At 43.2% G+C, this 13,345-nt stretch overlaps 1 protein-coding gene across 1 annotated transcript in view; it reads left to right on the top strand.

Annotated features, from left to right (window-relative positions):
* WDFY2 (WD repeat and FYVE domain containing 2) overlaps window positions 1-13,345 on the top strand; it is a 174,043-nt gene that overhangs the window by 103,155 nt on the left and 57,543 nt on the right. Inside the window, exon 3 of the mRNA XM_030200445.1 lies at window positions 1,177-1,250. Within this exon, the coding sequence (XP_030056305.1) occupies window positions 1,177-1,250 (74 nt within the window). The remainder of the gene's footprint in view (window positions 1-1,176; window positions 1,251-13,345) is intronic.

The raw sequence follows: 13,345 nt of genomic DNA, 5'->3' as shown, positions 1-13,345 counted from the left end.
TGTAACTCCACCCCTGCTCTGCCTAAACTGTCACTGGGGAATGTCTACATACAGCACACACATAGGTGTACACCATCTTGTCAGCTTGTGTTTTTAAACGTGTGTATATTGCTGCACAGTTTTGTAAAAGGCCTTTACTCTGTGTAAGGCTTTACCTGTGGAAAAAACTTCTGTAAAGTGACTCACCACAGTGCATATTTTCACTTGGTATAAGTATATACATTTCTGGAACTGAGGTTGGGTAAACCTGGAGTGGGATTCTCAGATGTGTCTGTATTTAAGCTTATGCTGTTTTTTTTTTTAAGAGGCCTGTTTAATGAAGTGCAATAAACAGTTACCTCTTGAATCAGAGTTCAGTAACACAGCTATGACACTGTGCCCCAATTTATGTGGCAGTTGCTTGTGCAGAAAGGGACAGGTTATAAGCATGGACAGTGCCCTGCAGGTAGTGCAAAGTAAAGTAATGTGTGCTATCACCACCCCTGGTAGTGCAGATGCAGTTTCTGTGACCCCTGCATCTCAAACAAACCTTCCGTTCAAAATCCATTCCCCCCCCCCCCCACCTCCATAGGCAGCCTGGGATCAAAACAGCACCTCTGATCCCTATTGGTAGTCCCACAATACCACCACTAGGAGCCAAGCTGATGAATAAGGGCACACTTATGCTCTTTTAAACACCAGGGAAACCCCTGGCAAGAGGTATGTATTTTTTTTTGGGGGGGGGGGGGAGTGGAGGAGATATGGGGGGTGGCAAGTGATAATAGAGGGGTGTTGGACTTCTACAGCGCTGCGTAACCCTGGTAGCGCTATAGAAATGCTAAGTAGTAGCTATGTGGTCAGATGACTGGGCACACCATGCCACCAACAATTATCACACATGCTTCACTCTTGCTGTGTGTTAATTTTGCATTTATTTAACACATGGTAAGTGCAGTAATTTACCATATTGTAGTAAACAGGTTATTTGGGCCTCCCTCAGAACAGACGTACATGCCTCTATGTACTTTCCAGGGGGTGATTTTATGAAGAGAGACAGATGCGTGTGTTGCTTTTATAAAATGGATGCCTTCCCTAGCAATGTGCCCCGTTATAAAATTATCCTTCCTGTCTTCCAGAGCTATACGGGTCATGATTTTTTTTTTTGGTTGATTTCATCAACATATTCATTTTTTTCAGCTCCATGTTCATGCATGTCTTTTAACCCGGAAACGAGAAGGCTGTCCATAGGTCTAGACAATGGTACAATCTCAGTAAGTACATATTCTGTTGAAATAATTTCCATCTGAAATATATACAGTTTTGTGAATATTTGTTAGCATGACTCACAAACCAGTCCTAGCATTGATGGAATAGAAGGTCTTTGGGAGAAACATAGTAGCATGGAAGAATAGATTATAGGCATCTAGATATGCATTAATACATTTGTTAAATCTCCTACAACATGGGCACAGCAATCACTTTGGCCAGGACCTTGGGGGTCATTGATCTAGCTAATTATGCTGGTATCCCTATTATCGTCATTTGTTTCAAATTCATTATCATTTTTAAGCCATCTAGTGCTTTGTTTTGTATATACATAGTTGAATAGCATGAACTTCCTGGATGTGCATTTCTGGAAAGAACAGTTCTTTTAAATTGAGTCCATGTTCTGTGATGTCTCTAGCAGCACAAACATCAGGGTCAGCATCTTGAGATTCCTCCTGGTTGGGTGTTATATTGGGTGAGGCTACATTTTTGTTTGTTTGTTTTCTATTAAAAAACTAGTAAAAAAAAAAGCCCATTTCTGAAAGAAATTAAACGGGCACTAGCAAGGTTGTCCTCTAATGGCAATTACCGTATTTTTCGGACTATAAGACGCACCGGACCATAAGACGCACCTAGGTTTTAGAGGAGGGAAATAGGAAAAAAAAAATTTTCCTCTTTCCCTCCTCTAAAACCTAGGTGCTCCGGTGCGTCTTGTCCGGGTTTTGGACCTCCGTTGTGTACTTACAGGATTCCATGTTCCCTGGTGGTCTAGTGACGTCGGGGCAGGAAAGAGCCCCCTCTTTCCTGCCCATCGCGCTGCTCTCCGTGCTTCTCAATGCTTTCTGATGGTCTTGGCGATATTCAAAATGGCCGCCGAGAATCTCGGCGGCCATTTTGAATCTCGCCGAGACCGTCAGAAAGCATTGAGAAGCACGGAGAGCAGCGCGATGGGCAGGAAAGAGGGGGCTCTTTCCTGCCCCGACGTCACTAGACCACCAGGGAACATGGAATCCTGTAAGTACACAACGGAGGTCCAAAAACGCTACCTTCGGACTATAAGACGCACCCCCCATTTTTCTCCCAAATTTTGGGGGAAAAAAGTGCGTCTTATAGTCCGAAAAATACGGTATGTTTTTAAGGGAATTGTTAGGAGAGAGTATGTGAGAGAGAGTGAATGAGTATGTGTCAGAGAGTGAGTGTGTGTCAGAGAAAAAGAGAGTGTGTGTGATTGAGAGAGAGACAGAATGTGTATGTCTGTGTGAGTGAGAGAGTGTAGTGTAAGTCCTGTGTGTACCAATTATGCTCTCTCCCCTGCATTCATCCATATGCAGCAAACATCCTCGGTGCCCTGCCCCCTTCATCCATCTATGTGCAGCATCTCTCCCCTGCCCCCTCCATAGAATCATGACGGCAGATAAGGGCCAAATGGCCCATCCAGTCTGCCCTTCCTCAGTAACTACTAGCTCCTCCTTTTCGTAAGGGATCCCACATGCCTGTCCCATGCTTTGTTAAATTCCGACAGTCCTCGTCTCCACGACCTCCACCGGGAGGCCATTCCACACATCCACCACCCTTTCTGTGAAATAGTATTTTTAGATTCCTCCTCTTAACTTCTTCCTATGCCCTCTCATTCCAGAGTTTTCCTTCATTTGGAAAAGGCTTACCTCCTGTACATTTACACCACTGAGGTATTTAAATGTCTCTATCATATCCCCTCTCTTCCAGCATATACATGTTGAGGTCCATAAGCCTGTCCCTATGTGTTGTATGACAGAGACCGTTTACCAATTTGGTAGCCACCCTCTGGACCGACACCATCCTGTTTATATCTCTCCATAGGTGCAATCTCCAGAATTGCAAGGGGTACTCCAGTGGGGCCTCATTAGAGACTTATACAAGAGCACTATCACCTCTTTTTTTTCTACTGTTCATCCCTCTCCTTATGCACCCAAGCACCCTTCTGGCTTAGACAATCACCTTTTCTACCTGCTTGGCCACCTTAATGTCTTCGGACACAATCACCCCCAAGTCCCGCTTTTCTTCCGTGCACAGAAGCACTGCCTCAGAAAAGTAATGGGTCTTCAAAACTGATTTTAAAACTTTGAATGACACTTCACAAGCTCTGGAATATATTGCTTTTAGATACTAGATAAGACCTGGTCAATATATAAACACTGTGGTCAGTAGTGTATGGGAGGGTGGTTCTTTTTTTTTATGCTGGCCTTGGTGTTGCTTTTTATTGAGAAAATATTGAATAGAAGCAAAATCCACAATATGTGGAATGGTAAACAGCAAAGATTTTTTGCACATATACTACTAACAAGATTTGTCACGACACAAAACAATTATATCCAAAAACGGATGTAAATGATTAGAGAAGTTGTTTCTTAACCTCCTCTGTCAACCAACTCATAATACAAATCATCTTAAGTGTTTGATATGCACCACCCCTGCAGTAACCCAAATGATAGTGACTACCCACACCCGTCCAGAAAGAAGGAAGAAGAAAAAATCATCCCTATGGCATATGCCGTTTCGGACCCCCCCCCCCCCCCTTTAAAATGGAGTTATTTAAAACAAATTAAGAATAAGACTCCTGACTTTGTGAGATAAAGTTTGAATATAGATGTCCCACACTGCTAGAAAAAACTTTTTCAGCTTGAAAGAAGATTTAGCTTGTCTTTGCTCCAGCAGCATCAGTGCGAGAAGACAATTACACCATACCCAGAATGATGGCGCTTCATCGCTAATCCACAGACCTAGGATGACTTTTTTTTTTTAACTTAGTACCCCTGCGTTCCCGAGTGGGAGACAATAACAACTGTTTTGAAGGCGAAATGCGTCATATTTATCTAAAACCAGTCCAGCTGGTGAGAGGGGAAGAGATTGTCTCACATGTCCTTCAATGAATTGTAATATAGCCTACGAAAAATTCTTTATTTTTGGTAGCTCCCAAAAGCAGGGAAAAAATAATTAGTACCCTGATTACATTTCCTACACACAGGAGTGTCTACCCAGCCAGATTTAAATACTTACTCTTCTGTAAAATATGCCCAGGGGAGAATATGAAATTGGCATTCTCTTAACTCGGCACTTACTGAGGTTTCTGGTGTTCTTTTAACTAATTGACCTACATCTAATGCGTCCACCTGATGCAAATCACTTCTCACTCCTAGATGTAGAAAATTATTGCAGGTCACCATGAAGTGCTGACACCTAGAATCTGTCTTCCGGAAATTTTTTTAAGGATGTTTCAAATGATCTAGAGGAAATCCCAAACTACCTGAATCCAGAGAATGACTATAATGGCGTATTTGTTGATGTGCAGGAAAGTCCAGTGATTCAGTAATGCCTTGATTTTTTAAATTTGGCCTATGAAATCATAATACCCCTGTCATGCAAAACAAGTCCTGCCGCATTTCTCTCAACGAGTGGAGCAGAACACTATAGTGTAAATAACTTGGCAAGGAGTCCAGCGAGATATGCAGCAATCTCTGAGTAAGCATGCTTGATTATATTTCTGAAGATTGGGGAGACCCATACCACCATATTTCCAGGAACCATACAGCTATTTAAGTGATGTGTTTGGCTTCCTACCACCTCAACAAAATGTAGACAAAACTTTATTCAACAATACCATATCTTTTTCTTAAGTAACTTAAGAGGTAGTAGTTGTAATGTATAGAGCCACTTAGGAAACATAATCATATTAAACAGTTGAATTCTACAATGTAAAGTAATAAAGAATCCTCCACTTAGCTAAGCAATCTCTAGCCATTTCCATGAGAACTGACAGGTTTTCCTTATGGAGCATAGAAGTTTTAAATCTATGTCTGATCTTCAAGGCACTTAAAAGAAATGGCCCCAAGTACCTGAAGGGGGGAAAGGGAAATGGGACTTGATATACCGCCTTTCTGATGTTTTTGCAACTACATTCAAAGTGGTTTACATATATTCAGGTACTTATTTTGTACCAGGGGCAATGGAGGGTTAAGTGACTTGCCCAGAGTCACAAGGAGCTGCAGAATAGGGTGATCCTCTACATACCTCCTAAGTCAATAACAATTCTCTTACAAAAACTGGAATGATTAAATAACAATTAAGAGCGTGTGCACAGCCAAAACAAATATATGAAAAATGCTTCGGCTACAGTTGGTGGAAGAGTAGAAATTCTCCCCCACCCAACCCTTACTCAATGTTTGGTGTTCCTGGTCCATCAAGCTGGTCTCCTGGATACAAGCAATATCTGCCTTGCACAATTTCAGATGAGTTAGAATCTTAGTCCACTTGACAGGAGAGGACACACCAGAAACATTCCATGATACAATCCTGGTGGAGCCTATATGCATAGAAAGATGCCATTGTGGAACAAGTATGCAAGACCAATAAAGTCTACTGTTCATTTCAGTCAGCCAGTGTCACCAGAATATGGGGAGAATAACCCTGCCTATACACCACATGTCTGATGCTTAAGAAAAACAGATCATCCCATACAGACAAGAAAGGGACCTTCAAAGCTTCTTTATAGAGACATACTACCTTTCTTGTTAAACGAACAAACATTCCATACCCCATAGACCAATTCCAAAAAAAACACCAAACAATGTAAGAATAACCTTCCCCACCCACTCCCTCTTACACTCCCTGCGTGACACCCTCCATGCTGTGAAGAGAGTCAAGCCATCACGATTGTGATGCTAGCTGAGGTTCCCCCCCCCCCTTACTACAGATTTGATAAATGGATGCAGAATATACACTCCTAAAGGGGCACGGATTACAGGCCATCTGCATGGCTGGGAACAATTCCGCAATCTTGCTGTGCTCTGTCGATGCAAGCCTTTCTCTTTGCGCTGCTGCTTTTGTGCTATTGAGGAGTTGCATCGGGTTACATATTTGTCCATAAGGTGCCAGAAGCAATTAGTGTTCAGGTGGTGTTAAATAGATGGAACTGGGATGCAGATTAAAATGATTTATTGGGGGATCCTAGAACAGCCTCCAGACACACACCTGGAGCTGCTCACAACATCATGTGACCCTTCTTGTTTCATATTTATGTATGTGTCAATAAAGACATATACAAAAGTAATGCAACCAACTTCCAAAAGCTGTTTTCAGGATACCTACATTGAATATTCATGAGTTAGATTTGCATGTAATAGAGGCAGTGAACTCCCTTCTGTTCTTAATTCCTTGAATTACCTTTGCTGTCTGTGCTGCCTTGTGTGTTACTGCAGAGGTTTTTCTCCTGTTTTACTGCCTAGATGGACCTTTGGTCTGACCCAGCGTGATAATTTTGTTAACTGAGACCTGTCTGAAACCTTTAGGGGGGGGGGGTGATTATTTGAAAGAAGTCTTGGCTTCCAGGGTACTCCTTCCTAAATGTGGATCACAGACATTGGGTGGACTGGCCCTTCTGTTCTCCCTCAGTTATTTCTTTCTCAGTCCCCATTCACTCTCTTCAGTATAGTAAAACTCTTCTTGCCTGGATGGTATCTGGTTTCTTCTTTCTCTTTTACTTATTTTTGCCCACCTTCCTCATTAGTAGTTTGTTGAAAAACTTTCTTTTTCTAATTCTGAATATCATATTCACATTCCCCTCTTCCTCGACAGCCATTTTGAAGGAGGAGCTAGACCTGCACAAGAGTGAGTGGATCACTCTTGCGCCCACTACCCCACTAGCGAAAAAGTAGAGTGGGCCTGCTGGGGGTGTGTATTTGTGAGGGGGGCCTTTTTGTGGTCGGGTGGGAGGAGGGGGGAGACCAGGACTAGGACCTTATAAGGTGTGAAGTCCCGCCCAGTGCATCCCAGGATACGCTGGGCGCTGCCATTTTGTGGCATCAAAGGAAGAGGAGGGAGGCAAGCTACTTCCCTTCTCCAACCCAATGTAGGGGGGGGAGTGGGTGGGGATTCACTCTGGACCACCAGGGATCCTTGCCAATGCTGGGGGGTTGGGGGGGGGGCTGGAGACCCACCAGATCTCCAGTCCTCCCTGAACTATTGTTGGGGGGGGTGGGTCGGTGGGACCAGAGGTCCAGCGGACTTCCAGCTCCCCTGTCGCTCGGGGGGGGGGGGGGGGGGGTTGGTCGCCCACTGGTCCACCAGGGACTTTTTTTGAAATGCTGAGGGGAGTTAGGGAGGGCTGGAGACCCACCGGATCTCCAGCCCTCCTTGAATCTGGGGGGGGGGGGGAATCGTCGGTGGGACCGGAGGTCCACCGGACCTCCAGCCCCCTGTTGCTTGGGGAGGGTGGTCTTCGGGTTTGCTTTGTTAGGGGGAATGGGGGCCTGCTAGCATGCAAATGCATGCTGGACAGGGCTCACCATTCTTCCCCAATGGTCTGCAAACCCTAACGCCAGCTCTGAGTTGGCGTAGGGTTTGCCGCAGCCAGCGACCCAATCTTTGGTGCGCTGGTCGCTGATCATTGGGGATGGATATGTTTAGCCCTGTTTTACATGCTAGTTGCGTTCAGAGCCCTTGAGCGTGTTGTTTCACGTGCTCGAGGACTCTGATCATGGGGCGGTAGCAAACACTGGCGCTAGTATGGCGCTAACAGCCTCTAGCGCCGGTGTTTGCTTCTGATAATCCCCCTGTAAATGATCAACATCTGGTGCTCCCAGGACTCAGGATTGCTTAACTGGAAGTCAACAGATGTGGTGCCTTTTATTTCCTGGCTCCTTTTGTATCGAACAGTCTTCATTTATAGGTTCACAATGAGCTTCCTTTCAGAAAATTTAAAGCAGTATTAAAAACATGGAGATGTTAAATACCTTGTCCAGTGCAGAACTCATGAAAGTCATCAAGAAATTGAAACCAGATAAAGTTCCAGGGTTGGATGGTTTTACCACCCTCACCCTATTTTACAAGAAATATATAAGTGAGGTAGGGGAGCTCCTGCTTCAGTTACGAAACAGGTTGCTGCTAGGAGAACCTTTGCCACCATCAATGAGAAATGTGGGCATTATAGTGCTCCCAAATCCAGGGAAAGAGAGAGTGGTTTGTGAGTCCTATTGCTACTAAATATCAATGTAAAATGGGTTTATACCTCGCTGGCTGTGGCTGACAACATAAGAAAGGCATTGGAGGTCATGTGATGAACTCAGCAGAAGGGAGAGAAGGTGATGGTGCTTCTAGTGGTGGACACACAAAAAAAGCATTTGATCGCATGAACTGGGAGTTTTTAATGGGGGTCTTATATAAAGTGGGATTGAGGAAAACGTTTGTACTTAGATCCAGAAGTTTTATACCCAGTCAGTGGTGAGAGTTAAATTTAATGGAGGATACTCAGAACAGTTTAGGATAGAACGTGGGACTATGGAAGGGTGCCCCTTGTCACCACTCTTGTCTTCCCTTTTTGTTGAACCTCTGACTGAAAGGATTAGATTGGGGGAGATATAAAGGGGGTGAGTATGGGAATGGTGCACAACAAGATTGTGCTTTTTGCAGATAACGTGTTTTATATGTAGGATGCGCTGCTCTCACTGCCAGTAGTGATACAGGAGTTGACAGAGTTTGAAGAGGTGGTGGGGTTCAAAGTCAATATGGACAAAACAGAGGCACTAGGAGTAACTTTGACCACAGAAGAAGAAAGGCATTTGGAGGGTGTAGTCCCATTCTATTTGGCTAAAGGTGCATTATGATATTTTAAGCAACCCTAAGTGGAATTATGGGAAGATTCTCCGAGAGGTAAGAAGGGACTTAAAGGATTGAAAGGAGAGAGATATTTTGGTTGGGGGGGGGGGGTGGCAGTGCTAAAGATGAACATATTATCCAGAATCCTATTTCTTCTTCACACTTAGCCAGTGAGGTTACCCAAGTTGGTGTTGTATAGTCTGGAAAGGGATCTTGTTAAATGTGTGAGGAGAGAAAAGTCCAAAAAAATCTTATAGCAAAGAAAGGAGTTTGGAGGGTACACAGTACCCAATCTTACCTTATGTTGTACATTGTAATTTGAATTTATTCTGTCCTTTGTAATTTGAGTTTTATTTTGTTCAGTTTGTGGTTATGTGTTTTTATTGTAATCCACTTTATTTATGTATTTGTTACATTTGTAACCCACCTTTTCCCACTTATTAGCAGGCTCAAAGTGGCTTACATGGTTACGGGGAGAGGTGGTTACAGACTCCGGTATGAAACAAATACAGTGTAGGAGTACAATTACAGTGACAAATACAGTAAAGTATCGTTAAATAGGTTGGGATGTTTCAGACAAAATGTCAGGGTGATCATGCGTCGAGGTTGAGTTATTGTCAGTTCCTGATTAACTTGCCATATTTCAATATTCGGTAATTGTCAGTTCTGTGGGGTATGCCTTCTTGAACAGGTGAGTTTTTAGTTTTTTTCGGAATTCTAGATGATTATTTGTAGATTTCAGGCGTTTTGGTAGAGAATTCGAGCTGTGTGCATATGTAAGAGAAACTTGACGCGTATGTTGATTTATACTTCAGGCTTTTACAACTTGGGAAGTGAAGAGTCAAGTACATTCTGGCTGATTCAATTGTGTTTCTAATTGGTAAGTCGATTAGTTCATTCATATAGCTCGGAGCTAGACCATGTATTATTCTGTGAACAAAGGTACAAAGCTTGAAAGCGATACGTTCCTTGATAGATAGCCAGTGTAGTTTTTCCCGGATGGGTTTTGCGCTTTCAAATTTAGATTTTCCATAGATAAGCCTGGCTGCCGTATTCTGAGCAGTCTGTAGTTTCCTAAGGATTTGTTCTTTGCAACCGCATATATTCCATTGCAATAATCGACGTGTTAGTACCATTGTTTGAATCACGTTGCGAAAAGTTTCCCTCTGGAAGAATTGTTTTACCTGTTTGAGTTTCCACATTGTGTGGAACATTTTCTTTGTAATGGCTGTGGCTTGATTCTCTACTGTTAGGTTGCGGTCAATATTAATGCTGAGGATTTTCAGGTTGTCTGAGATTGAAAGAGTATATTCCGAGGTATGTATGGCTGTGGGATGGTTTATGAAATGTTGAGATGAAATAATGAGGCAGTTTTTTCTTTGTTGAGTTTTAGTTTGAATGTTGTAGCCCAGGTATCCATTAGGCTAAGGCTGTTGTTTATTATATTGGTGATTTCTGAAGGGTTCGATTTGAAAGATGTATATATATTGTGACATCATCCACATTCAGAAAAGGGTTAAGGCCTTGATTGAAAAGCGACATGGCTAAGGGGGTCATCATTAGGTTGAAAAGGATGGATGAGAGAGGTGATCCCTGCAGTACTCCGCGGTTGGTTTCCCTGGGTGGAGAAATATTTGAGTTTGACTTTACTTGATATGACCTTGTGGTTAGGAATCCCTTGATCCATTTGCGTATATTCCCACCGATTCCTATCTTGTCGAGTATTCTTAGTAGTATTGTGGTCTGCCATATCGAATGCACTTGACATGTCAAATTGGAGCAGGAGATTGTTTTTACCTAGTGCAATTTCTTGCTTGAATTTGGCAAGGAGAGTTTACTAGTACAGTTTCTGTACCTTGGAGGGGTCTGAAACCGGATTGTGATTCATGAAGTATTGAGAATTCGTCAATATACTCCGTCAGTTGATTGGCTACGATACTTTCCATCAATTTGGTTGTCAATGGGATGGATAACACAGGACAATAGTTAGTGATATCATTTGATTTCTTCTTGATGTCTTTTGGTATTGGTGTGAGTAAAATGTTGCCTTTGTCCTTGGGGAATAAGCCTATAATACGTGTAGGTGAAATATAAATTTTTAAATAAAATAAATATTGCTTAACTTCACAACTTATACATTTGCTAGAATGGGCACAGACAAACTAGGGATTTGATTAGAGCAGCAGAGCAAACTGGATTCCTTCCTGAGGCATCTACTGTACTGATTGGATAGACATAGACTATGGAAAACTGATATATTAGTTTTTGAACCATCTACTAGAGATATGGGGAGAAATAAGGAAAAGGTGAGAGGAATAAAGGGATCTTTACTATGACAGCGATTAAGCAGGAATCAACCTTTGCATCTGGGAGAGATACGAGTATATATGACAGGTGGGAAACTTATGGGTTGATAAGGTTAGAAGATGAACCGTTGATTCCCTTCGTGACATTAAAATTCTATAGGTCTCCTTTAGAGAAGGATATTTGACCAGTTATACAGATTCAACACTATATGAGAGCACAAGTCATATGGAGAAACTTTTGAAGAGAGGGAAAAGTTGGAACATTTGTGGGGTCAGTGCATAAAATGAAAGGAGCTATTAGCTATTATTACAACTTTTTAAGAGGGTGGCAGTTTCATAAACTGCAGGATATGCTTGCATGGGAACGAGATTTAGGAGAAGAGCTCAGTGTTGTACAGTGGAAAGGAATTTGTGATGGCATATGAGTGTGTCCCCTTGTGTTTTAGTAAAAGAAAATTCATATCTAATACTAAAGTGGTTAAAACAGATACCCAGAGACAACCTCACAATGTGGGGGAGTAGACACTTTTTTACATATTTGGTGACCTGCCCCAAGGTTCATCAGTTTTGGAGGCACATTATAGAGATTGCAAAAGATCAGGAGGAGCAGAGGAAGTGATAGGTAGACAGTACATATGGATGGCTGGATAGGCAGCACAGTGGACAGCTGCTCAGTTTTTTAAATTTAGGTGACTGAATTTTAGTCATATGTTTCAGGGTTTGTACTATTGCTCAACATTGTTCACTCCTGAAAGGCTGCCAAGGGTACAGTGACGTATCTTTGAAAACAGATACTTAAATACAGTACTACATCTCTATCAGCAGACACATTTGGCCCCTCAAAGAAAGTCCTTTTAACTGATTACTGCTGCTTGAAATGTGCTCACAAAGAGACACAAAATGAACGAAAACAAAAGTGAAAACGGGAACAAGTTGGAATGATGAATACAGAGACTGGGAATAGCAGCAGCCTGGTGTGAAATTGTGATAAATTGGAAGAAAAGAGTGAGAGTCTGGCAGTGGGAGTTGTCAGGGGAAGGCTAGGGGACGTTAATAAACAAATTTTCCAAAAAAAGATAGTATGAGGGATAGGACCATGGGGGGGGGGGGGGGGGGGGGGGAAGAGAAGTAGTTGCCAGCTGTGTGAAGAATCAACTGGCAGCTAGCTGTGTAGTGAGCGGGAAAAGAGGGTAACAAGAATTTTGTGGGTGAAGAGGAGTATTTATTTGTTTGGATTTTGCTCACATCTGTTTCAGTAGTAGTTCAAGGTGAGGTACGTTCAGGTACACTGGGTATTTCCCTGTCCCTGAAGGGCTCACAATCTTAAGTTTGTACCTGAGGCAATGGAGGGTTAAGCAGTGGCGTTCCTAGGGGGGCTGACACCCGGGGCGGATCGCCGATGTGCCCAGCCCCCCGGGTGCCGAACCCCCCCCCCCCCGGGTGCACACCGCTGGGGGGGGCGCCGCGCGCCGGTCAGTTTCGTTCGTTTCCATGCTCCCTCTGCCCCGGAACAGGTTACTTCCTGTTCCAGGGCAGAGGGAGCATGGAAACGAACGAAGCTGACCGGCGTGCACCCGGGGCGGACCGCCCCCCCCTTGGTACACCACTGGGGTTAAGTGACTTGCCCAAGATCACAAGGAGCAGCAGTGGGATTTGAACCAGGCACCTCTGGATGTCAAGAGCAGTTCCCTAACCACTAGGCCACTCCTCCACTATTTTGACGCATATATTAGAGGCCAGTTTGGGGCAAAATTATTGTATTTAGATTTACATGTTCAGAGTTGTTTGTTTCTGTTCTAAGAGTTGTGATTGCTTACGCTGAAAAACTTCAGCAAACATTACTGAAAACAAAAAAAGTACACCTTCAGAGGCGGTGTAAATTTGTGTATCTGCATTTTGTGCTCTTGGGGCTGTATCTAGGAGCATGTTTTATAAAGGCACACAGGCATCTGTTGCATTTCTAAAACGGGCACCTTTTTAGACTTCTCCTGTAGGCAGCATATTATAAAAATGACCCCCCACATGTCTAATGATTTCCTCCTCACTACCCTTTCATCCTTCTTCCTAAGATAGAGGGTATCATCTCTGTACTGCTCACTAATAGCATGAATCTGTCTTGTGCCCAGCTATGCCGTAAACCTTCATTAGTTATTCTATATAGTCAT

The sequence above is a fragment of the Microcaecilia unicolor genome, chromosome 4, assembly GCF_901765095.1.
Source record: "Microcaecilia unicolor chromosome 4, aMicUni1.1, whole genome shotgun sequence".
Taxonomy (NCBI): Eukaryota; Metazoa; Chordata; class Amphibia; order Gymnophiona; family Siphonopidae; genus Microcaecilia; species Microcaecilia unicolor.
Note: the sequence above shows the minus strand (reverse complement) of the source record. Positions and strands in the feature narration are given on the sequence as shown.